Below are 22,486 nucleotides of genomic sequence, written 5' to 3' on the forward strand. Positions count from 1 at the left end.
ACGGTCGTGCGACAGGTGTTGTCGGGTGACGTCAGTTTCTCAGATCCCAAGTCAGCCAAGTGGACTAGTGGACAAGTTGCCTGGGTCATCAGATCGGCACGGTAGTGCAACCCGGGAACAGATCGGCACTAGCCTTTGCACTGACAGTGCTTTCGAGATCGCTCGATCGGCACGGTCGTGCCGATGGATGGCACGGTCATGCCATACCTGGCAGTCATCAGATTTTTGCCATTTTCATCAGAAATGCATCAGAATTTGTCTGTTTTCATCAGAATTTTCCTTTATGCTCTATTTAAGACCTGAAAATATAAAAGTACCGAATTTGGTACCTAAACGTTGTGTTCTCGGTCAAAAACGCTTAAAACAGAAGTGTTTTGGGGTATAAAAACATGTATAATTTAACGTATATCATGTACCTATGCAAATTCATTAACCTTGCAAGCTACCCTTAACATGTATAACGTTATAGGATTGACAACCCGCCTAGATTGATCCTTTCGAATCCATGGTCATTGTTAAGTTTCTTAGACCTAGTATTTCGATGCAAGGGTGCTCAATTGTCTTACCTTTTAGGTTTGAATTATGCCTTTTGTACATGCCTGTTACATATTGCCATATTAATTACTTTTAAGATGTGTATTATGCGTTTTTACTTATGCTATATGTATCAAACTTGTTTACTCGCCAACTTTTGTTGATATTTATTTTAACATGTTTTCAGGAAATGCTTGAGATGCTATTGCAAAGATTGAGATCACATAGGGCTTTGGACTTAGACTATCAATTTAAGTTAATGTTATGTTGTCATTTTCTCTAATAGAACAAGGTGTTTCCTTTCCATGAATTGTATGACAATTTAATTTTGACGATTAATATATTTCAACTTTAGTACCATGAGTCTTTTAACAATCTACTACGTCTCGCGCTGATGATTCCGCCATCGGTTGTCATGTGACAGATTGGTATCAAAGTCATGGCTATAAGGAATTAGGTTACTAGTATACCTTTGACCTAGACTGTAACTAAGCGCCCATTTCTATGCTTTTGTGTTATATGCTTATCCTACCATTTTCCTTAAACATTTATTTTTCTCTTCTTGCTTCTACATAGGGGTGTCAACGAGTCGGGCCGAGCCCGAGCCTTCCACTACTCGAGCTCGGCTCGTGATATTTTTGTGAAGCTTGAGCTCGAGCTCGGCTCGGTTCGATCCTAAAATTTTGAGCTCGATAACTAAACGAGTTATATTTCAGGCTCGAGCTCGAGCTCGTTCGAGCTTTTTACCGATTTGATCTCGGGTAGCTCTCGAAGCGTTGCGCATCGTTTACACCCCTACTTCTACATCATCCTTTTATCTAATTGCATCTACACGTGGACTTTAATGCATCATCTAAGAAGAGGAAGACTACTCATATTTTCAAAAAGGAAACTTTGCCGTCAAGTCAGGAGTGATTCCCTCACCTTGATGGCTAGTTTTGTTCTTCCCTATTTTTTGTAGAAACATTACTATTAAAATATGAGTGATCTCCTTACCTTGACGGCTAGATTCACCCCCTCATACAAACGAAAGCTTCACCATTGAGTTAGGAGTGTTATCTACACCTCAATGGAAAGTTTCACTCCTTATCGATTTTCAAATCTCATCGAGGTCTTGAAACTTACTAGTGTGATAGAGCACGTTCAATCTTAAGTACCAGTAGTCGGGATGTCCTGTCTAGGCTGCCATTCGGATAAATCCCAACCAACTGAGGGACCAGTTTGCCTACCTGGGACTAACGATGAGAATACACTTTTAGGCTAAAGCATGTCTCCTTTAATCACTAGTGAGTTTAATCACCTTGATTAGTCAAAGTTTCCATTGGGTTTTATAACTAGATGGGAACCATCCAAATTTATTTTCAATTTTTTTTACCCTCTATGTTTTGAATTTTAATTTGATTTCGTCATGTTAATCTCTTACCCCCTTGATTAACCGTCTTACTTCATGTTTTATTCCCCTAATCTAGGCGAACTATTTGAAATTTCGTTGCTTTTGACTTGTTTACACTTGTTTCGTATTTGAAATCTATGTTTTATTTATGCAATTCCAAGATTTATGCTTAACATTCCATTTATTGATCCAATTCTCGTGATTCTATTTTTTCATCTTTTATAGATGTCTTCACGTCAAAGCAAATAATTAGTACACTTAGTATGAAATATATAAAAGAATAAAATATATATAATTTGAAGGTCCAGTCTAGTTTTATACAGAGCTTTTGGTATAAACCATAAATCAAACCGTTCATTACGGCATTACGCCTTGAAAATTTGGAAACCAACCAATTGAAAATAAAAGAAAAAAAACCGATTGTGAACCGGTTTAAACAATTTCACAATTTCAAACCAAACCAAGAAGACCCGGTCTTAACCACTTTTATACAAACCCAAAACGCAGGCCCAATATTCTGGTGTCTCTGGGCCTAGAACCGACGATACATCTGTTTTTGTGAACTAGACCCGTTAGGCCGTTATCAAGGACCGGACCTTTTGTTGGAACAGCAGACGTTCCACCGTCGTAAACCGGAATCTGCACCTGTGCCACCGTAAATAGGTTTTCCGATGACAGTTGAAGTTTCGAACGGCGTAATGGAGTCTATATCCTCTAAAGATGATAACAAACAGACTTCGAAGAAATCGCGTGACGCTGAACGCCGTCGGAGGCGTCGGAAACAGAAGAAAAACAAGTCCGCCGGTGGAGAAGATACGGCGTCCGGTAACGTTGCTGAGGATCGTGACGGAGTTGTTGGAGATGATAGCGCAAAAGAGAATTCGGATCTTCAGAAGGTATTGGCTCCTCTGATTTGCTAGGGTTTTATGACATATTTTAGTTGTAGATAATTTTGTTTGTATGAATGAACAATACTGTGTATGAATATGCACAAGTAGAATTTGGCTAGCAATAAGTAGCTCTATAGTTAGGATAATGATTTATGAAGGCTGTTAATGAATCTAAATACGAAAAGGCTGTATGTTTAATCGAACAAGTTCGTGTTCATTAGGGAGGTAAATAAGGCTGTTTGTGTAACTTACTAAGTTTATGTTTCTTCTGCAAGAAGGTAAATGAATTAGGCACAGATAAAGATACACAATTACACACACGCAAACAACATTCGTGAACATGCTCGCCTACAGATAAGTAATCACAGAGACATTTATCTAATAAGCTGCAAATTTAGAATTTAAAAATTTGTATTTTGGAAATTATCATTACAGAAATCTCAGTTGTGAACAAGTTCAATGATGATTTAGATAGGTACTTCTAGAATAAATTAAAATAATATCCGTCGTATAAGTACCTAGCTATGAATATAACGCATACCACGAAAAAATTTATAGGATTGGAATGGATCGAGTGTTCAGTTAGGAGTTATCTTTGTTTATGTGTCTCCACGACATTCCGGAGTTTGTATGCAATTCTAATATGTTGATTATAGTTTATATTCTGTAGTTCATTGGGCCAATTTTGATACCATTACAAAATTCAATAGTTAGACTGTTAGAGAGCTGGAAGTTGGAAACCACTCTATGAAGCACGATATTGACTCCCAACAGTTACACGACAAGTGGAACACTGTTTCATTATGTAATGGAACTGCTGGGAGTCAAGATCGTACTTCGAAGAGTAGTTCTAGCTCTCTTAACACTTTAACAGTCTAACTAGTAACTATGGGATTCTGTATAGGTATCAAACCTGGCACAATGGACTACGGAGTATAATTAACATATTAGAAACTTTTGTTAGGCTTAGATCATGATCTACAAAGTGGTATGTGACCACCATGTAATGGATATGAGTCTACGACATGATGTCCACAAAGCTGTGATGATTCTCACACAACACAGTATCTAACAAATTTTAAACTCCTTTAGTTATAACTTTGTAATTTTGAAAACAATCCTATGTATAAGATGCATGTGTGATCTTGGTAAATCTTGGCAACTTGTGGGCCATGATCATATGGGAATAAGCTCTCTCATCTTAAATATGTCTGCAGCTGTTTTTCTATGTGGTACTGTTTCTGCCCAGTAATTAATGATATATAAGGCTTTTTTATGGCCACTAAGTAGTAACTTGACTATATGTGTATTTTTCTAGCTCGTGTCATTTGGTATATTGGCTTTCAATTTTCAAATAATGCACTAAAGTATAAATTTTGAGTGTGTGGCTTTTTCAAGGGTAGATCACTTCGTTTTAAAAACAGTTATTCAAGGTCAAGAAAAGAGTTGTAATTTTTGTACATTCTCAAAAAGAAAATGTTGTCCACTTCAAGACTTTATGAATTAATGTGTAATTCGATATTGGACGAACTTAAACAACTGCTATGTTCCTTACATCAGAAAAGGTTTTATGCTTAAAGACTTGTCTAACAGTCTAATTTAGAGATGACATCAATGGACCAATTGACCAAATACTCTCTCATTGGTTCTTCTACTCGAATGAATACATGATCCGTGGTGCCAGTAAACCAATAGTCAAATGTGCAGGGCAAGTTTAGGAATATTACTCTCCGGAGAAAATGCACATTTCTAATGAAATAGAAATTCTCTTTTTTTTTTTCTGGGATGGATAAATCAGCAAGCTATATGCTTGTAGATTTTATCTAGATGGATGATACGCTTGTTTGAGGCCTGAAGTTAAGCTCTATTGTTGTGTGTTGATTGTTAATTTCACTTATTTTGTTTTTTATTTATTAAGCGGTGAAGAATACGCAAAAGTGTTTGGATGTTATTTATGGTGGATGTGTTAACTAGCCAGAATACTTTGTATTCATTAAATTTGATTACATGCGCAGTTTTAACTTTTAAGTATGATATGGATTTGCTTGATGCCAATGTAAAGTGGTTGATATCGGTTTGATTTTCATGTCTATATCTGCGATTCCCATATGTTCAATGTTTTACTGCTTATTCACCTTGCACAAAACCCTCATTTTTTTAGGTTTGTCTGCGGTTTTACCGATTCTTTTATCATCGTAGGTCATGGAGCAAGTTGAAATCGAGTACATCCCCGAAAAAGCAGAACTTGAGTTTGATTTGGACGATGAGTTCAGGAAAGTGTTTGAGAAATTTACTTTTAGAGAATCTACTGCTTCTGAGGTAAAACGGAGCCACATATGAAGATCTTAATGACTTAATTTTTTGTTTGATCTTACTCTCTGACCTCATCTTCTTAATTTCATCTATTCAGGAGAACGATAAGAGTGAAGGAACTGCTGTTAATGCTGTACCAAACAAAAAAGCTAGTTCGGACTCGGACGAAGAAGAACAAGAAGACCAACAAAAGGAGAAAGGTGGCGTCTCAAATAAAAAGAAAAAGGTTATACCCTTCTGCATTTGGGTGCATTTTGCAGTCATGCTTTTCTTGTCGTTGATATTTTTATTCTAAGTTAGTTTGTTGGTTGCACATTTGATTATAGCTTCAGCGCCGTATGAAGATTGCTGAACTTAAGCAGATTAGTTCAAGGCCGGATGTAGTTGAGGTGATTTTGTTTGTGTTCTTTATGTTAAAGCTGATTTTACTTTATCTTGGCCAACCTTCATTGTTTGGTATTGTAATTTTTGTTAATAAATCTCTCTTTGGAGCTCTTTTCATACACTAGTGGATTGCCATATGTTGGATGCCCACATTGAAGCAAATTTTGCTGACTAAATGTGTTTTGGGGTGGGATTTGGTATAAATGAAATTAACCTACTAAACGTACAAATAACTAGAGTAATTATTATTACTTTACAGTTTTGAACTAGAGTAGTTACACTAAAAAAACTGGAGTATAGTAATAATAATTACTCTAGTTCAAAAACTGTAGTTATAATCAGGGCCAGCCCCGGAGGAGGGGCGGGGTGGGTGACCGCCCGTAGCCCAATTTTAAAGTAATTATATATATATATATATATATTAATTGTGTGTGTCTGTGTGAATATATATTTTTTCGAATACATCAACCAAAGCAATGCTTGCTCTGCTTGTCATCATCCTTCGTTAAAAAAATGTGGTGGAATTTGGTCGTAGGTTTGATTCCGTTAAAAGCTTTCTTCGCCTGTTTCAAACCAATTTATTGTTTTTTTCTCACTTTTATTTTTCTTTTTTTATTGTTTTTTTCATTTTTTTTCTATTTCAATTTAAATTTTTCTGTTTTAATTTAAAATTGAAAAAAGTTATTATTTACTTTTTTTGTTTTGTTTATTATTTGAATTAAATTTAACTAAACAATTTTTAATAGATTTTGAAATGTTTTTTTTTTCCTTTTATCATACAAAAACTAATGAAGCGAACACATTTTGGGCATTTATTGTTGGGTTTCCTCTTTCGTTTGATATGGCGAGTGCATCGAAACAGACAAAGTTTTCACCCAACCCAGCGTGCGAGTTTGATCCCACTAGTTTATAATTTTTTTTTATTTTTTTATATTATTAATAGAAAAAGTTATATTTTAGCGGCTCATTTTTTCATTTATTCTTATGTTCTATAATTTATAGTATATAAATACGTTCTTATTCAAATATATTATCTTTTCTTTTCAAAATTGAGATATTGACTTTATATTATAGGGGCTGTTTTTTTCTACTCACCTCGTTTCCCAATTTTACTTTTTTTTTGGTTTTTTCAGAGACGGCCCTGGTAATAATATTACTCTAGTGTTAGCGTAATTACTCTAGTTATTTGTATGTTTAGCATGTTAAATCTATTTGGATTGATCCTATCTATAATATATATTTTTTTCTTTATCTTCGTATCTATTCCTTTACTTTGATAACTTCTGCTTGTGACCAGCTTTGTGATTTAGTGATTCATTTACATGAGTTTCAGGTTTGGGATGCCACCTCAGCTGATCCTAAACTGCTGGTTTTCCTCAAATCATATCGTAACACTGTTCCAGTGCCGAGACATTGGTGTCAGAAGAGGAAATTTTTACAGGTGAGTCCTAAAATAAGAAGCATTTATTGTGGGACAAATATGTTGCATTAGAGGGTGTATATATTAAATTTCAATGAGAGCAAACACTTGCAAATTAGACATAAAACAAGGGTTGCAGGGAAGTGGGTGATTAAAGATTAGTTGATGAGTCATGAGGTTTGTCTTATATGTATATATATGTGGTTATTGCAGGGGACCCACTGAAACAATCTTGGAGCCTGGACATGTAGGTGTTTTTGCAAACGGGACTTATAATTTTTAAATGGTTTTTTTTTTTTTTTTTTTTTTTTTTTTTTTTTATGAAATTGCTAATGAAAATGAAATACAATATTATTTTTGGATAATGGATGTTGTGGGCTACACCTTAGGGGATGTTTATTTGTGCGTTGTGGATGCTGATTATTTGGTTTTGAATTTCAGATATTTCTGCACTGCATAGTGCACAAGCTTTTATACAAGATATTACGCATACGTACTGTAGCCTGTTTGGGCTTTACTTTTTAGCAGTGTCTCAGACATTCATAGTGTTCTAATAATCTAATTAAAGTGTAGGAATGTCTTTTCTTTATCTATGGCCTGTGCGCATTGACTTGAATCTCATCTAGTTTTGAAACTGTGTGACAGGGAAAACGGGGTATTGAGAAGCCGCCGTTTCAACTTCCCGACTTTATTGCTGCCACAGGAATCCAGAAAATTAGACAGGTAAGGTTAGATCTTTTGATTCGTGTCTTGAAATTTTGAATCTTGAACTTTTTTTTGCTTGTATCTACAGGCTTATATCGAGAAGGAGGATAATAAGAAGCTTAAACAAAAGCAACGTGAGCGGATGCAGCCGAAAATGGGGAAGATGGATATCGATTATCAGGTCTGATAACTTAAATGTCGTAAAATATGAGATTATAGAGAACTGTTTAATCCTATTATATTTGTGGTATTGTGGAAGTGATAAGCTATGACATGATCTTGAACTTGATTATGCAGGTACTCCATGATGCTTTTTTCAAGTACCAAACTAAACCAAAACTGACATCACATGGTGATCTTTATCATGAAGGAAAAGAGTTTGAGGTAACATACCTTTTTATCTTTACTATCTTGTGAATTTCTTAGAATACTTTGGGTAACAAATGCTACCTACCTTAAGTTAGGGGTGTGCACGGTTCGGTTTTATGATAAAACCGAAACTGTAACCTAAATGTTCGGTTTTCGGTTATTGAAAACCGTTCGGTTACGGTTTATTCAGTTTTAGCAACGGTTCGGTTCGGTTTTTGGAACAAAATTACGTAAGATTTAAAAATCGAAAGTATAATTCCAGATTTAATAATCATTCTTAGATGTGTACATTTAATTTATTATGTTTGACATTTTAATTAATATGTTCACATAAACCTAACTTCTAATTTATTTTTTGTTTCTTCAAAATCATTTCAAAGATAAATAAACATGTTAATGTTTTTATTATATATACTTAACAATTGTAGAATAAAACTAATAATTCCTAAATCAATATATATAAACACTTCAAAAATGAATTTTTAGGTTATTCTGTTCGGTTTTCGTAAAATGCAAAACCGTAAATCATAAAATTCAGTTCGTCTTTTTTTGTTTCGGTTATTTTGGTTTGGTTTTTTTGGTTTTCTGCTTGCCCCTACCTTAAGTAGTTTGTGCAATTCATGATGAGCAGTCTATAATTGGACCTACTTTGGTTTACATAGGTAAAACTTAGGGAAATGAAGCCCGGTACCTTATCACACGAACTAAAAGAAGCACTAGGAATGCCAGAAGGTGCCCCGCCTCCATGGCTTATTAATATGCAGGTAAATACCTGAAAAAGGAAGACAAACACGATGTCTTATTTTCTTTTTCATAATACTATTTAAGTATTTATGTTTTTGAGATTTGTTTAGTCTGATGAGTGACGATTATAATTTGTAGAGATATGGTCCTCCGCCTTCTTATCCACATTTAAAGATTCCGGGACTGAACGCTCCGATTCCACATGGGGCGAGCTTTGGTTATCATCCTGGAGGTTGGGGCAAACCTCCTGTTGATGAGGTAGGTTATTCTATTTGATGTCGTCTGTTTTAATCTATTCTGTTTTGTGTCGTCTTGCTATCTTGATCTCATATACATCTTCTCTTTCTTGAAGTTTGGACGCCCTGTCTATGGAGATGTGTTTGGACAACAAGAAGAACCACCCAACTATGAGGTACTTGCATGCTGAAACTTGGATTCTAGACTTCTAGTAGTGGTGGCAGTTTTGGCCCATTTACTTATCAATAGGTGGTAGGCCTGTAAATGAACCGAACGAACACAAACATGGTTCAATTAACTTTAACCGAACACGAACACCGAACATATAACCGAACACATTTTTTTTTTGTTCATGTTTGTTTATTAAGAAAATGAGCATGTTCGTGTTTGTTTATGTTTGTTTGTTTAAAATTTAAAATGTATACGGACAGTTCACGAACGTAAATGAACATAAACAAACAAACAAACTTAAATGGACATAAGTTAACAAACAATAAACAACACAAATGAACATAATTGAAGAAACATAAATGAACATAATTTATCAAACATAAACTAACATAAAGTAATTTTTTATATAAATTAGTGACTAACTACGATAAATTTCATTGGAAAACCCATTTTTATTACTAGAAAGCCCAATTACCAATTGGTTATATTTATATAAGTAGATAGAAAGTTCCTTTTATGTTTAATATTTATATAAATATAACTAGTTATGTATTTAAAATGAAACGAACATAACAAATGTAAATAAATGAACGAGCGTTCACAAACAAAATGAACGGACAAGACGTGTGTGCATGTTTGTTTGTATAATTAAATGAACAAAAAAATGTGTTCATGTTCATTTGATTATTAAATAAACGAACTTCCCGCAAGTTCACAAACAGTTCTTGACCGTTCGGTTCGTTTACAGGCCTAATAGGTGGATTTGGTTATGTTTTTATCTCTTAATGCCATGGGTTAAGTTTAAAGATGTAACTATAGAGGGAAATAAGGGGATATATAAAATGGGTCGAACAGGTTAAAGCTTGAAAGCCATCCAAAGTATATTCAAATGCAAAAAGCCTCTACATAGTTTTATCAAAAGAATAAGGAAAGTAGAATATCATAACTGTAATTTTGTTTCTATAATTATATCTAACATGTTAATTATTTATGATATTTAAAGTAATGGGTTTTTTTTTTCGGAAAACTTCATTAAAAACGGCTAAACCTCAACAGAGACCGCCACAAAACCTTACAATATATACAACGGATATTTAAAGTAATGGATATAAAAGTGTTTACAGGGTCGGCCATTCGTTTAGCTTGCATTAAAAATTACTTTTTAAACCTGAGTATGTCCATTTTGACCGGTTGTTTTTCCCTCTTGATCCACCTGATTTTATACCTATATTTTTTGGCTTAGATAAACTTGTTTTGAAGGGCAATTCTGTGATTTTTGGTTGTTAATTTAGGATTTAGGACACATTACTTTATCCTTCTTTAGCTTACTTTTTGCAATTTTTAAAATCTGAATATAATGCTAAAGCATATGATTAGATTAATCACAGATCATTTTTTCAACTATATGTTTATTTCATGGATTTGCGCATGTGCATCACCTCATTAAATGTACTCCAGGAAGAGCCAGTTGATAAGAGCAAGCACTGGGGTGACCTAGAGGAAGAAGAGGAGGAAGAAGAAGAGGAAGAGGAATTGGAAGAGCAATACGAGGAAGAGGAATTAGAGGATGGAATTCAGTCTGTTGATAGTCTCTCAAGGTTTGATCCATAACATATTTTCTCCAAAAAATTATAATTTTTTTTTTCAACAATTATCATAAAATATGACACTTTGTTGACCACTATTCAGCACTCCAACTGGCGTAGAGACCCCAGATGTGATTGACCTTCGCAAGCAGCAGAGGAAGGAACCCGAGAAACCGCTTTATCAAGTGAGTCTTCCATGCCTCCTTTTTCCATTTAAGATTTTTTTTCTTATTTTATTTCCACTTGTCTAATTCTTGCATTGGTATAGGTTCTGGAAGAAAAAGAAGAGAAGATAGCTCCAGGAACTTTATTGGGAACAACACATACGTATGAATTCAACTTTCCTACCGTTTTTCTGAACTATTCTGTTAAAAAAAAACCCAATATAACAGGATTTTTTTTTCCTTTTTTTGTGACGACAGCTATGTGATAGGTGGTGCCCCGCAAGACAAGCCATCTGCTAAAAGGGTACGTATATTCGTAAGCCTGACAAAACAAGTCATTCTAAAAAAGTTTCATCTGGTTCGGTTCAAAAGGGGTTTTGATAATTATCGCTATATAGTAAAATACCTATCTATCTGTTTTGATGATAATCCGACATGAACAGCATTAATTCAAATCCTTTCTGGTTGACAGGTTGATTTACTTAGAGGTCAGAAAACAGATCGGGTTGACGTCTCATTGCAGCCTGAAGAGTTGGAGCTCATGGAGAATGTGTTGCCATCCAAGTGAGTCTTGCCCTGTCACCGTCATAAAATCACATTAAAACATAAACTTGATGTATACTTATTAATCTTTGTGATCTTTTTTAGATACGAGGAGGCCCGGGAGGAAGAGAAGCGCCTTAGCCAACGGGAGGACTTCAGTGACATGGTTGCCGAGGTGTGTGCATCATATTTTTACTTTATTTCATTTGAAAATATATAATTTTTTAAAATGATGATGAAGGCTTAACTCTGCTGGGATTACTGTGTTTGCAGAATGAAAAGAAGAGGAAGCGAAAGATGCATGAGAAAGATAGCAAGTCGAAGAAAAAGGATTTCAAGTTTTAGAAAGCTCGTTTTCTCTTTCGATTGTAAAAGATGTGTGGAGTATAATGCGTGGGTCATGAATGTATGTACGTTCTGCTCGAGACATTTTAGGAAAACAAATGTGCATTGGATCTGCATAAACCTGTACTACTTTATACCCCATCAGTCAGTTTAGGGAGCTTTTGAGTTTGCTTTTTAAAGCTACTATATGTATCTTGAAGTAATCGAATTATGCCTTTTGAAATAGTCGGACTATGTGCTTCGACAATCAGATTATGTGTTTTGATTATCAGTTGAATTAACACACATAAAGCTGATAAATCTGTTTTAGTATAAAAAAAGATCATATAATGTCTGTCCTGTTGTAGTTGTAAAGATCGTATATGGCATCAAGTTTCTTTTTTCTTTTCTTTTTTTTTTTTTTTTGTTTCTGACAGTATTTTGATAAGGTTGTTAAGTATTACTAACTCGATTTTTATTAATGTGTTATTTTTTTATACCTATAAATTCCAGCCCAAAAAATTTAATCCCAAAAGACCCCTTTTTTTATTAAAAGTGTGCGCAATATGGGCCTTGGTTATATACCCACGGGCCACGGGTTGAGAACTTGAGATGGTAGGGGCCGTAGGGGACCAGGGTTAGGGAGTTTATAAAAAAATGTTGCCAAAGTTGTTATCAATATATAATAATATTACAAATCCTTTGTTATCTGATTGTTTTTTATCTATAGATAATACCATCTATGAACAGAGCATTTTTTTGTTTAATCTGAAACACAAATTTGTTAGTAAAATTAGTAACTAAAATTATGAACACGTGTCGTTTGTTTACGTTTGTTCATTTGTGTTTGCGCATTTACGTTTCGTTGTTCTATCATCCTTGTTTGTTTGTTAGATTATGTTCGTCCGTTTACATTTCGTTTATGTTTGTTTTCATAATCATATAATATTTATTATACGTACTAATTGGTCGGCCCATCATTTTACTGTTCAGTTGTCTATGTTCATTTGTGTCCGTTTATGCTTGTGTCTTTAAGAACACGTTCATTTTTTTAAAAGAATATGAACAAACGTTAAGTGTTCGTTCGTTTGTTCATTTAAGTTGAGTGAACAAATATGAACAAACACCAAAATTAAAAAAAAAAAAATCATTTTTTTTACATTTTTTATTGGTTGCTTAAGAAAATTACAAAACTGAAAAAAAAGAGTGACGATTAACAAGCCATTTGATACTTTCTTCTGAAATAACCCGTTTTGTCCTAAACCTATTTTGGCTGGAATCCAATTTGATTTGAAATAATACGAACATGTTTTTAATTCAACCTGATTTGACATGCTACCAAACACACATGTTTTAACACACGTGGTTTTTTTTAAGTAAAAAAGTTGAAATAGAATTTAAAAAATACGTGAAGTAGATTTATTTACTAAGAGCATCTATAACAGTAGACCACCTTCATCCACATCATTATAAATCATAACTTTCATACCCCACTTTTTGAGTAAAATGCATGGATGGTCCCTGTGGTTTTATAAAATAACACCTATAGTCCCCAACGTTTGAAAATTACACCTGTGGTCCCTGTGGTTTGATAGTTTGTTACTCAGATAGTCCCTATAGTGGATGACAGTTAATTTTCTCCGTTAAGTCCATTTGCAATTACAAAATTACCCTTACTTTTATTAAAATATAAGAAAAAAATATTCACACATATATATAGCTACATAAACACACAGATACACTCACTCTCTCTAAAAAACACACACTGAATATCTCTACTCTCTCTCTCAGGCAAACCCCCACCACCACCTGCTACCATGGCGCCATCCACCCCCACACCTGCACCACCACTGTCATACCACCACAACCGCTGGCCACCTCTGCAAACTCCACCATAACCGTTCGTGTTAGAAGATGCAAACTAAGATCATGATTTGGAAGATGCAACCTCGTTTTGGAAGATGCAAATGAGAAGCCACCGGAACAACGAGTCGGTTCATGGTCGGAGTCGTCGTTTCTGGAAGATGTAAACGAAGAGCCGCCGGAAATACGAGCCGGGTCGTGGTCGAAGTCCCCGTTTTGGAAGATGCAAACGAGGGAAACAGGCATTTTGTTGAACAGATTGGGGTGTTGTGGTCAGATTTGGTTCGTGGTCGGAGTCGCCATTTTGAACAAATTGGGGTTTTGTTGCTTATGGGAAACTGTGCACTATTTGATTGAGGGAAATTGTGAAGGTGGGGAATTGTGTTGTTGTACAAATTGAAGTTAGCCATTTTGAAAGATAACATGACTATTCGATTGAAGCTTTTTAAAATTTGGGGAAACTGTGCGAAATTTACATCTTAATGTGAAATTAATAATTGTGGGGTTTTGTTGCTTAGGAAGAAGTGGGTGGTGTGAGGGGTGGGAGTGGGTGGTGGCAGGCGGTGGTGATGGTGGCGGGAGGTGGTGATTTTGTTTTAATTATTAAAATAAAATGGTGTTTTAAATAAATAAGTAAAAAGTCCAAATTACCCTTCATTTAAGGGTAATTTAGTAAGGGCAATTTAGTCTCTTTACATCAACTTAACTGAGAAAACTAACGTCCATCCACTCCAGGGACTATCCGAGTAACAAATTGTCAAATCACAGGGACCACGGGTGTAATTTTCAAAAGTTGGGGACTATAGGTGTTATTTTACAAAACCACAGGGACTATCCGTGCATTTTACTCCCACTTTTTTATACTAAAAAACCCTGAACTTTAAAACAATTATCATTTTAGGTTTTTAAAGAATTTCCTGTTACGTGATTTTTATGGATTTCGTTTTCTATATCAACGCTTCACAGACACGAGTTCTTTTATCGATGTTTGTGTTGTTTCTAAATTAGCTGGTTTTTTCCGTTTTTATGGGTTCCTTGAGTTCTGAGTATACCATCATGACATAGGCTTTTTAATCATTACATTCACGATTTCTTATTTTTATCGATATTTCACCACCAGAAAGAGAACATTAGATAATCAGTCTTAAAACACAAATCCAATCCTCGTTAATTCTTTTAAATATTTTCTTCTGATCTACACCTATTATGATCCGAATTTAAGACAAAAAAAAAAAAATAAAACCTTAATCATCACATAACTTCACAAATGAACCACATCCTCAACTCTACGTTCAATAACAAAAGAGACCACATGACAAACAATCTACACCCACATAAAAAAAAAGTACTAACAAGTTATAAAATTTGTGAGAATGATTAGTTGAATGCTCCCATCCTTATGCCAGTATCTCTGGTAGGGATGACACCTTCATCAGATTTGGAGTAGAAAACATAATAAAGCTCCGAGACGATGCCAGTGAAAACCACGAAAGCCGCACCAGCACCAAACACACCTTTCCTTAAGGTCTCACATGAAGGAGGGTTAGCCGAAAGTACGGCCCTATACTTTGTGTGATACGCATTTCTGACTGAACCCGCTAGCAAGCACGCCTCAGCAATGATGAATGTCACCCTAATGAAATAAAAATAACAATTAGACATGGAAATGCAAGATGACGGAGTTTGAGCGCAATTAGTGTTGAGCTTATATGCAAAATCTGTGCTGAATAATTATCTTGTAATGTGATTTACTAGGGGTGAGCGATAACCGAACCGTTAACCGAAACCGACCAGAAAACCGACAAAACCGACGTTGGTTATTTTTTGTACCATCCGAAATTAACTGAACCAAACCATTTATATTTTCATATATTTCTAGATTTTATACCTCCATTTCATGTTTTATAGTTTCATTTCATTTATTTTTATACCTCCATTTCATGTATTTAATATTTATACATCAATTTCATGTATTTATACCTCCATTACATGTATTTTTAAGCAAAAATTTTAGCCCTTGTTTGATTGGATTATTAACCGAAATGAACCAAAACTGACAAATTAACCGAATAAACAGAACTGATTAACCAATGACTTCGGTTACGGTTACGGTTGATGCTAATAACCGAACCGACCCATGCACACCCCTATGATTTACTATGCTAGGAGGTACACGTTGACTTTTGTTAATATAACTTGTTTAAACTAGAAAGTCAAAGTATACAGGTTTTGGGTATACATATAAGGTGAAGAGTGTAACTTACCAGCAGGTAATGAATAAGAAGACGGCTAAGGCCCTTGAACGACCAGGGCTCAGGGCTCGCCCACAACACATGCAACGGGTTGCAAACATTACAAGGAGTTGGCTCACAAGAAGGAACAATAGTGCACCCACACCCATTCCGGTTGCTATATCAGATTCATAAACGCAATATCTTGAATTTGCATCTTGAGCAATCCGAGCCTGTAGTACCATTTAAATTATTATAATCAATTCGAAAAAATAAAGATACTAAAAAGTCAAATGGATCAGTTCTTTGAAGAGATTACAATGACACTTGTAGTAGAAACAACAACAAAAAGTTAACTGTAGATTTTGAATGTCAATATAGTCAACTTTTTACTTTGATGAGTCAACTCATTGTATTACACATTTTGTTAATGGCGAATAGCGACAAAATGCTACATAGCGAATAGCGATAAATAGCGGGCACTATTTTATAAATAGCGATACACTAGAAAAAAAAATTATATGTATATTATATCAAAATACCCTGATATATATGCTATTTTACATGTATGTTTAACAAAAACCTAAAATCCAACTATTTTATAGCTATACTTAGGCGCCATCTATATTTAATATAAAAAAATAACAGAAATCCCGCTATTTATGGCTACATACCCTGTAGCAACCTTCAACCTATACGCTACGCTATTCGCTATAGTGACCGATGTTGACAACTATGTTTGAGGAATTAAGTTAAGCATACATGATCCTTGTGATGAAACCTGAGATGGAATAGTGATAAATGAACAAATAAACATACCCAGTAAAAACTCACTCATAGCGAGCGATAAAGGTAGGGTTTGGGCCCTGGGGAGGGTGGGATGGGGGCAAACCTTTCCTCTGTCCTAGAAGATAGAGAGGTTGCTCCCACTGAAACGCCCAAAAACACGATTCTGGCCTCAGGGGGTTTTTATTGTATGTGCGCCTCAAAAGGGCTGAGGCGCTAAAAAGGCTGCGCCTCAGGGGATATTTGTTTTTGATGTTTTTGACTTTTTGCGTCAATTTCAAGCAATTTATGTCTTTTTTATGTGTGTTTTTGATGAATTCGATGACGAATTTAGTTAGTATTATTATTTTTATAAGATATATAATTTTATATTTATTTTTTTAATTCTGCTTCGGTTCGCCTCGAGGCTTACGCCTTGTGAGGCAAAGGGAAAACGCCTCGAAACTCGTTTCCGTTTTTTTTAAACCTTGGTGTAGGAAAACGAAGACCGAAAGAAAAAGGTAAGACAAATCTATACACTACCCTAAAACCCCAAACCTTTATCTGACGTCTCCAAGAACTCCTATCCCCAATCATGTCCTTAGAGAGGTGCAAATCTAGTGTGATGGAATACTGATATGAACCTTCTACTGGTTCATTTGTAAGACACTAAGACAAGCATACGCTTCATGTTTGACGTCAACAAGCCAAATAAACCAATTTCTACTTGATGTAAAGAAGATTATATCTGTTTTCGCAAAGTCTGCGTCACTACTCACTATAAAAATAAATAAAAGTATTGATCCAATATAACATTGAAAAAGAAATTGAGCAAATGCATATTTTGAATTCACTTTTTTTTTTTTTTTTATTTCAGTTATCAAATATAATGGTGGGCTACTATAAACAAAGGGTTGTCCAATACATAATCAATTTTAAGAAGAGAACTACGAAAACCGCGTAGTCAATTGTATACAATGGGTGACATAATTGTGATATGCTATGTAGTTAATATCCCGATATATCACCTATCAGTGATACATCGGTTATCGGTCCCCTACCGAGATATCGGTGCAAAATATCGGTCAGAATATCAGTACCGATAATATCCGCGATATTGACCGATATTTGACCAATATATCACCGATTTCACCGATATCAGTATCTTTCTTCTTATTTCTACCATTTGTATTTCTTCTTATTGCTGCTATTAGTGTTTTAAGTCTTAGTCAGTTCCTAGTTGCTACAATTGTTAGTGTTTTGCAAGTTGCAAAAGGTTAATTTGTTAATGGTAGGAGAGTATACTAAATTGTTAGTGTTAAATTGCTATATATATAAATTTAGCATGATATTAAAATTATTGATATCCCACCGCAATAACCGATATTTTACCGCATTAACTACTTAGGTGATATGTAAGACGGCCACTAAATCTTGGTTTAGTATTGAACATCCCTATATATATACACAAGGAGAATCTCTTCTAAAACATAACATCAAATTCAGTAGTTTCAGTACTACAAAAGAGATTTACTCAAACTGTCATACACTCATACAACAAGCACATTAATTCATCTTTCTAGACCTTTTTGACTTTCAAAACTCAGACAAATCAGAATTTTGCTTTCAAATTAACAAGCTTTTCTTCAACATCAAGGCTTAATCTTAAATTTCAACACCAAATCTTCATCTTTCAACTAATAGCAGCTTAAACAATGAATTAACCACAATTATTCTCCAAGAAACACTAAATTAATCAACTTTATGATGAATCCAACAATACCCATATCAGATCAAACAAAACAAAACACACACTTATAAAGATGAAAATAAATTTGGGAAAGGGTTAAAAGAACTGACAGAAGCTCTCCTTTGCTCAGCGGCAACAGCAAGTGCAAAAGCAACGAGATCGAAGACGAAGACAACAGCGAGGAGCAATGTGGAAGCCATCTGAAGAATCAATCTGAGAAAAACAATCACAATGGTGGGTTGGAGATGGGTTTGTTGTTAAAAAAGTAGCTTCTTTACTAAGAAAGTAGCGTCAATCCTTACAGATACACTTTTCTTTCCCTTTATCTTTTTTCCTCACGCATTACTTGGCGGTGGATTTGAAACAGCGGAAAAATTGTTTTGAACAAATATTAAACGGTTAGAGAAAAGATAACCTTTTCTTTGTGAGAAAGCTTTAAAAAAAAACTAGAGGAAATTACAAGTTTTGTCCTTTATGTTTGTATCAAATTACAAGCGGTGTCTTTTGTCTTTAAATTTGACGGGTTTTGTCCTTAACGTTTCAAAATCCTGCACGTTATGTCCTTTAGGCCTAACCCAGTTTATTTTTTTGGTTAAATCTAGTTAATCAAGGGTATTTTAGTCTTTTTACCCTGTTTATTTAGTATTATTAAAAAAACAAAATAATTTTAAAAAATATTATTATTTTTATAACTATATATTTGTATAGAACTCAATAACCACCACCCTCCTCCTTCTCCACCACCACCACCACCACCAAATATCACCGCACCCTTCATCCCAATCAAAATCAAGCTACAACAGTGTTTAAAAACATATCTGATTTGCACCTAACCAAACAAACACAGTTTTTGATCTCCAGTCCCATAATTATTTAATTTTAAAGTAAATCAAGATCAGTTTTTGCACCATTTTAGATAATTACCATTGGCGAATTCTTTCACCATTTTAAAACAATACATGATATGTTTCATTTGTGGTAATCGCCAGTAATTATGGGACGAGATCTGATTATGTTTCATTATATATTTTTTGTCAGATTCAGATCTGTTTCATTATATATTTTAAAATGGTACAAATAAGTTCTGATTATGTGCAAAACTCGGACTACTACCTTCATTCATTAATTTGGACCTCTTGATGACCACCGTAAAACTCAAAATCAAACTCACCAACCCAATTCCCACAATCGCCACCACCGATAACCCATTACTTTTCATCTGCCCCAAAACGACGTCGCATTGAACCTCGGCAGGTTCCCCAAGCTCACCGGAATCAGACCCGACAACTTATTATTCAACACACACATGGCAATCGACGGCGGGATTGTGCCGAAGATGTGGTTTGATGAGAGTTTTAGTACGGCGAGGTTGATGAGGTACTGGAGTTCGGTCGGGATTGGGCTGGTGAGTGAGTTATTGGAGAGGTCTAGTGACTGGAGATTGGAAGTTGGGTTCGATCATTAGAGAGAGAGAGAGAGATCAGTTTATAGAGAGAGAAGGAAGAGAGAGAATGAGTTTCAGCTTTTCTTATTTTTTTATTTACATGTTTTTTTACAAAATAATCCTTGAATATTAATTATTTACACACTAGTCCCTAGAATGATAAAATGAAAAAAATGCCCTCATGTGCAAGGCACATGACCAGATTTAACCAAAAAAATAAACTGGGTTAGGCTCAAAGGACATACCGTGCAAGATTTTGAAACATTAAGGACAAAACCCATCAATTTTAAAGGTAAAGGACACCGCCTGCAATTTGGTATAAACATAAAGGACAAAACTTGTAATTTACTCAAAAAACTATAGCAATGATATTTTTATGGGTTTAGTGTTTTGGTAAAAAAATTTACTTAAACAATTTAGTGATTTTTAGATTAATTGTTGTAAATGTTATCGTAGATTAGATTAATAAAAATGCTAAGTGTAAATATAAAATATTGTTCAAGATATCTGAATATTGTTTGGGTATTGGAATGAAACTGAACAATTAAGCTGCAAAGAACACAAGGATTTACGAGGAAAGTCATTGATCAATTGAGATCGTCGGCACAAAATCTCGGGAGACGACTATAAAAGTCGTCTACCACAGTCAACAATATTGAACAAACAAAAAGAGTACAACTCAAGAAGAAGACTGATCGATGGTACAATAATCGCTAATGTGAGTGTTGTGATTGTAAGTGAGCTGTAAAAGAAAGTGTTGATTAGTGTATAAGTGTACGAAGAGAGTGTGTCCACTACTAATCAATTAGTTAGCCTCATTTTATATTGTGGAGGAATGACCCGACTCGATCATCCTGGGTCGGGTAAACCGTCAATAAATGCGAGAGATTAATAAGAATATTATCAATATATTCTCATGCAAATAGAAGATTTGCATGATATCCGAGAAAATAGGAATTGTCGTACACCCGACCTTCTGACTTAAGGGGAAACCCTAATTCACCAAAGAGTATAAATAGTACACATATTGAGGTAAGATATAGAAATTCTCTCTCAATCTCTCTCATATACCCTTACTTCCATAACAAATACTTATTCTCACGCTGGAGGGTGGTTTCATGAATAACCTCATTCCTATAACGAGTCCTAACGGTGTTCTGTTTTGCGGATCAGAGTTCAAGCCATTCTCAATCGGATCACCCAGTCTAGGGACGTATCTCAGGTGACGTTTCTACAATAATCGAAAGACCTAGCTAAATATCCCGAAGAGAGTGACTCATTCAACGGGGACCAACGGTCACTTCTTCAACTGAATGAGCAAGTCTCGTGCTTGACTTGGTCTCATCTATCCATCCCTGCATAAGTTATATAACACATGCAAGAAATGGGTTAGTTAAATACAGGAAAAATTTTCAGGATATCAAACCTATCACTTATCTTGGATAGTCAGTTTTGGTTCAGAGTAATATGCTAAATATTTACCCATAACATTTAGCTTTTAGGGTTTAAGATTTAATTATTACCGTTTAAAGATTAGTTTTTAGAGTTTAGTTTTAGCATTTAGCTATTAGGTGTTAGCTTTTAAGGTTTAAGGTTTATTTTCTTAGGATTTAGAGTTTAGGGTTTAGTAATGGCTAGACAGAGTTTTCTCATGAAGAAGCGTTTTCTCATGATCCCTTTCTTGAATTGTTAAACCTTATACTTTATGAATGTATTTAACTAATATTATTATTAACTTAAATCCGATTCTATAATGTGTTTTACCGTTTCGATTTAGTTATTCTTTTCTATGATAATATATTACGTTTGGGTCTAAATTTTGCGAGTTAACACGTTGCAATGCGGGCGTGTGGTTCAATATTTTTACGCCTATTTTGTGTTCGGTGTAACGGTTTCTCCACAACATACGGGGTCCTATAATAGTTATTGATAAATCATAAAACTATTTGTCTAGGTTACTTTAAATACAAAACTGTGTAAGTTAGGGGCAAGCATATATCGGGTTGGGCCGAGAAAAAAAACCCGAATACCGCACCGATAAATCCCCAAAACCGACCCGACATGGATTATATAGGTTATTTTTCGGTTCTATTGTTGGCCCAAATTTTGGGTTTGGGTTGGTTCCGGTCCAGGAACACAAGTAATTGAGTTACAAACATGTTGAACCGATATATGAAAACAAGTATGTTGGGCTAGGGCCCAACAACCTTTTTTAACCTAATTAATTATTAGTGATCACTATATTATCGTTATGTCAACACAAAATTGTGCAAATGTATACATAAAATTACCATCTTCTTTGAATTTCTTTGCTGCTTCATTCTTCAATCGACGGCTACTTGTTGACGAGGTACACGATCTTCTAATCATTTAAATAAATCAATAACTAAACAAGGTATGTAATCTTGAATGGATTGAAATTGAATAAAGATTGAGCATGGGACATTGATTTGAAATTACTATATTGTGTGTGAAGTCTGATGATCGTACAGTTCGTATCGGGAAAAAAGGGTTAAACATCCGGGTTCAGTCTTGGAGCTTGGACCGAGAGACCCGATTTTGAAAAAAACCGAAACCGAATTTGTATTGAGAGTCACCATTCAAGTTATATAGGCTTCTCAGGTATCGAGTCAGGTAATCTTCGGTTTGAGTTGGT

General features: G+C 34.8%; 2 protein-coding genes across 2 annotated transcripts; one reads left to right on the plus strand and one right to left on the minus strand.

The window, feature by feature from the left end:
• The first annotated feature begins 2,448 nt into the window (after positions 1-2,448).
• LOC110915042 (splicing factor 3B subunit 2) lies at positions 2,449-12,023 on the plus strand. Its single transcript, XM_022159666.2, has 18 exons — positions 2,449-2,823; positions 5,017-5,136; positions 5,228-5,356; positions 5,457-5,519; positions 6,848-6,955; positions 7,580-7,657; positions 7,728-7,820; positions 7,937-8,023; positions 8,671-8,772; positions 8,891-9,010; positions 9,105-9,164; positions 10,619-10,758; positions 10,850-10,931; positions 11,015-11,073; positions 11,169-11,214; positions 11,383-11,474; positions 11,559-11,628; positions 11,727-12,023. Exons 1-18 carry the CDS (start codon positions 2,599-2,601, stop codon positions 11,796-11,798), a joined length of 1,746 nt encoding a protein of 581 aa, XP_022015358.1. The 5' UTR covers positions 2,449-2,598; the 3' UTR covers positions 11,799-12,023.
• Positions 12,024-14,788: 2,765 nt separating this feature from the next.
• LOC110916527 lies at positions 14,789-18,797 on the minus strand. Its single transcript, XM_022161241.2, has 4 exons — positions 18,689-18,797; positions 18,497-18,599; positions 15,905-16,104; positions 14,789-15,273 (listed from the first exon to the last, which is right to left on the minus strand). The coding sequence occupies exons 2-4, from the start codon at positions 18,584-18,586 to the stop codon at positions 15,018-15,020; spliced, it is 546 nt and encodes a 181-aa protein (XP_022016933.1). The 5' UTR covers positions 18,587-18,599; positions 18,689-18,797; the 3' UTR covers positions 14,789-15,017.
• Between the last annotated feature and the right edge of the window lie 3,689 nt (positions 18,798-22,486).

Source organism: Helianthus annuus, chromosome 16 (genome assembly GCF_002127325.2).
Source record: "Helianthus annuus cultivar XRQ/B chromosome 16, HanXRQr2.0-SUNRISE, whole genome shotgun sequence".
NCBI lineage: Eukaryota > Viridiplantae > Streptophyta > Magnoliopsida > Asterales > Asteraceae > Helianthus > Helianthus annuus.

What these genes read in the sequence shown, in the direction of transcription:
- LOC110915042 (XM_022159666.2), top strand. Translation starts at nt 2,599, where the DNA reads ATGACAGTTGAAGTTTCGAACGGCGTAATGGAGTCTATATCCTCTAAA. An exon ending in GAGAATCTACTGCTTCTGAG is followed by an intron (nt 5,137 to 5,227) that starts GTAAAACGGAGC and finishes TCATCTATTCAG; the next exon opens with GAGAACGATAAGAGTGAAGG. An exon ending in CCGAGAAACCGCTTTATCAA is followed by an intron (nt 10,932 to 11,014) that starts GTGAGTCTTCCA and finishes GCATTGGTATAG; the next exon opens with GTTCTGGAAGAAAAAGAAGA.
- LOC110916527 (XM_022161241.2), bottom strand. Translation starts at nt 18,586, where the DNA reads ATGGCTTCCACATTGCTCCTCGCTGTTGTCTTCGTCTTCGATCTCGTT. An exon ending in CTGAGCAAAGGAGAGCTTCT is followed by an intron (nt 16,105 to 18,496) that starts GTCAGTTCTTTT and finishes ATGGTACTACAG; the next exon opens with GCTCGGATTGCTCAAGATGC. An exon ending in TTCTTATTCATTACCTGCTG is followed by an intron (nt 15,274 to 15,904) that starts GTAAGTTACACT and finishes TTATTTCATTAG; the next exon opens with GGTGACATTCATCATTGCTG.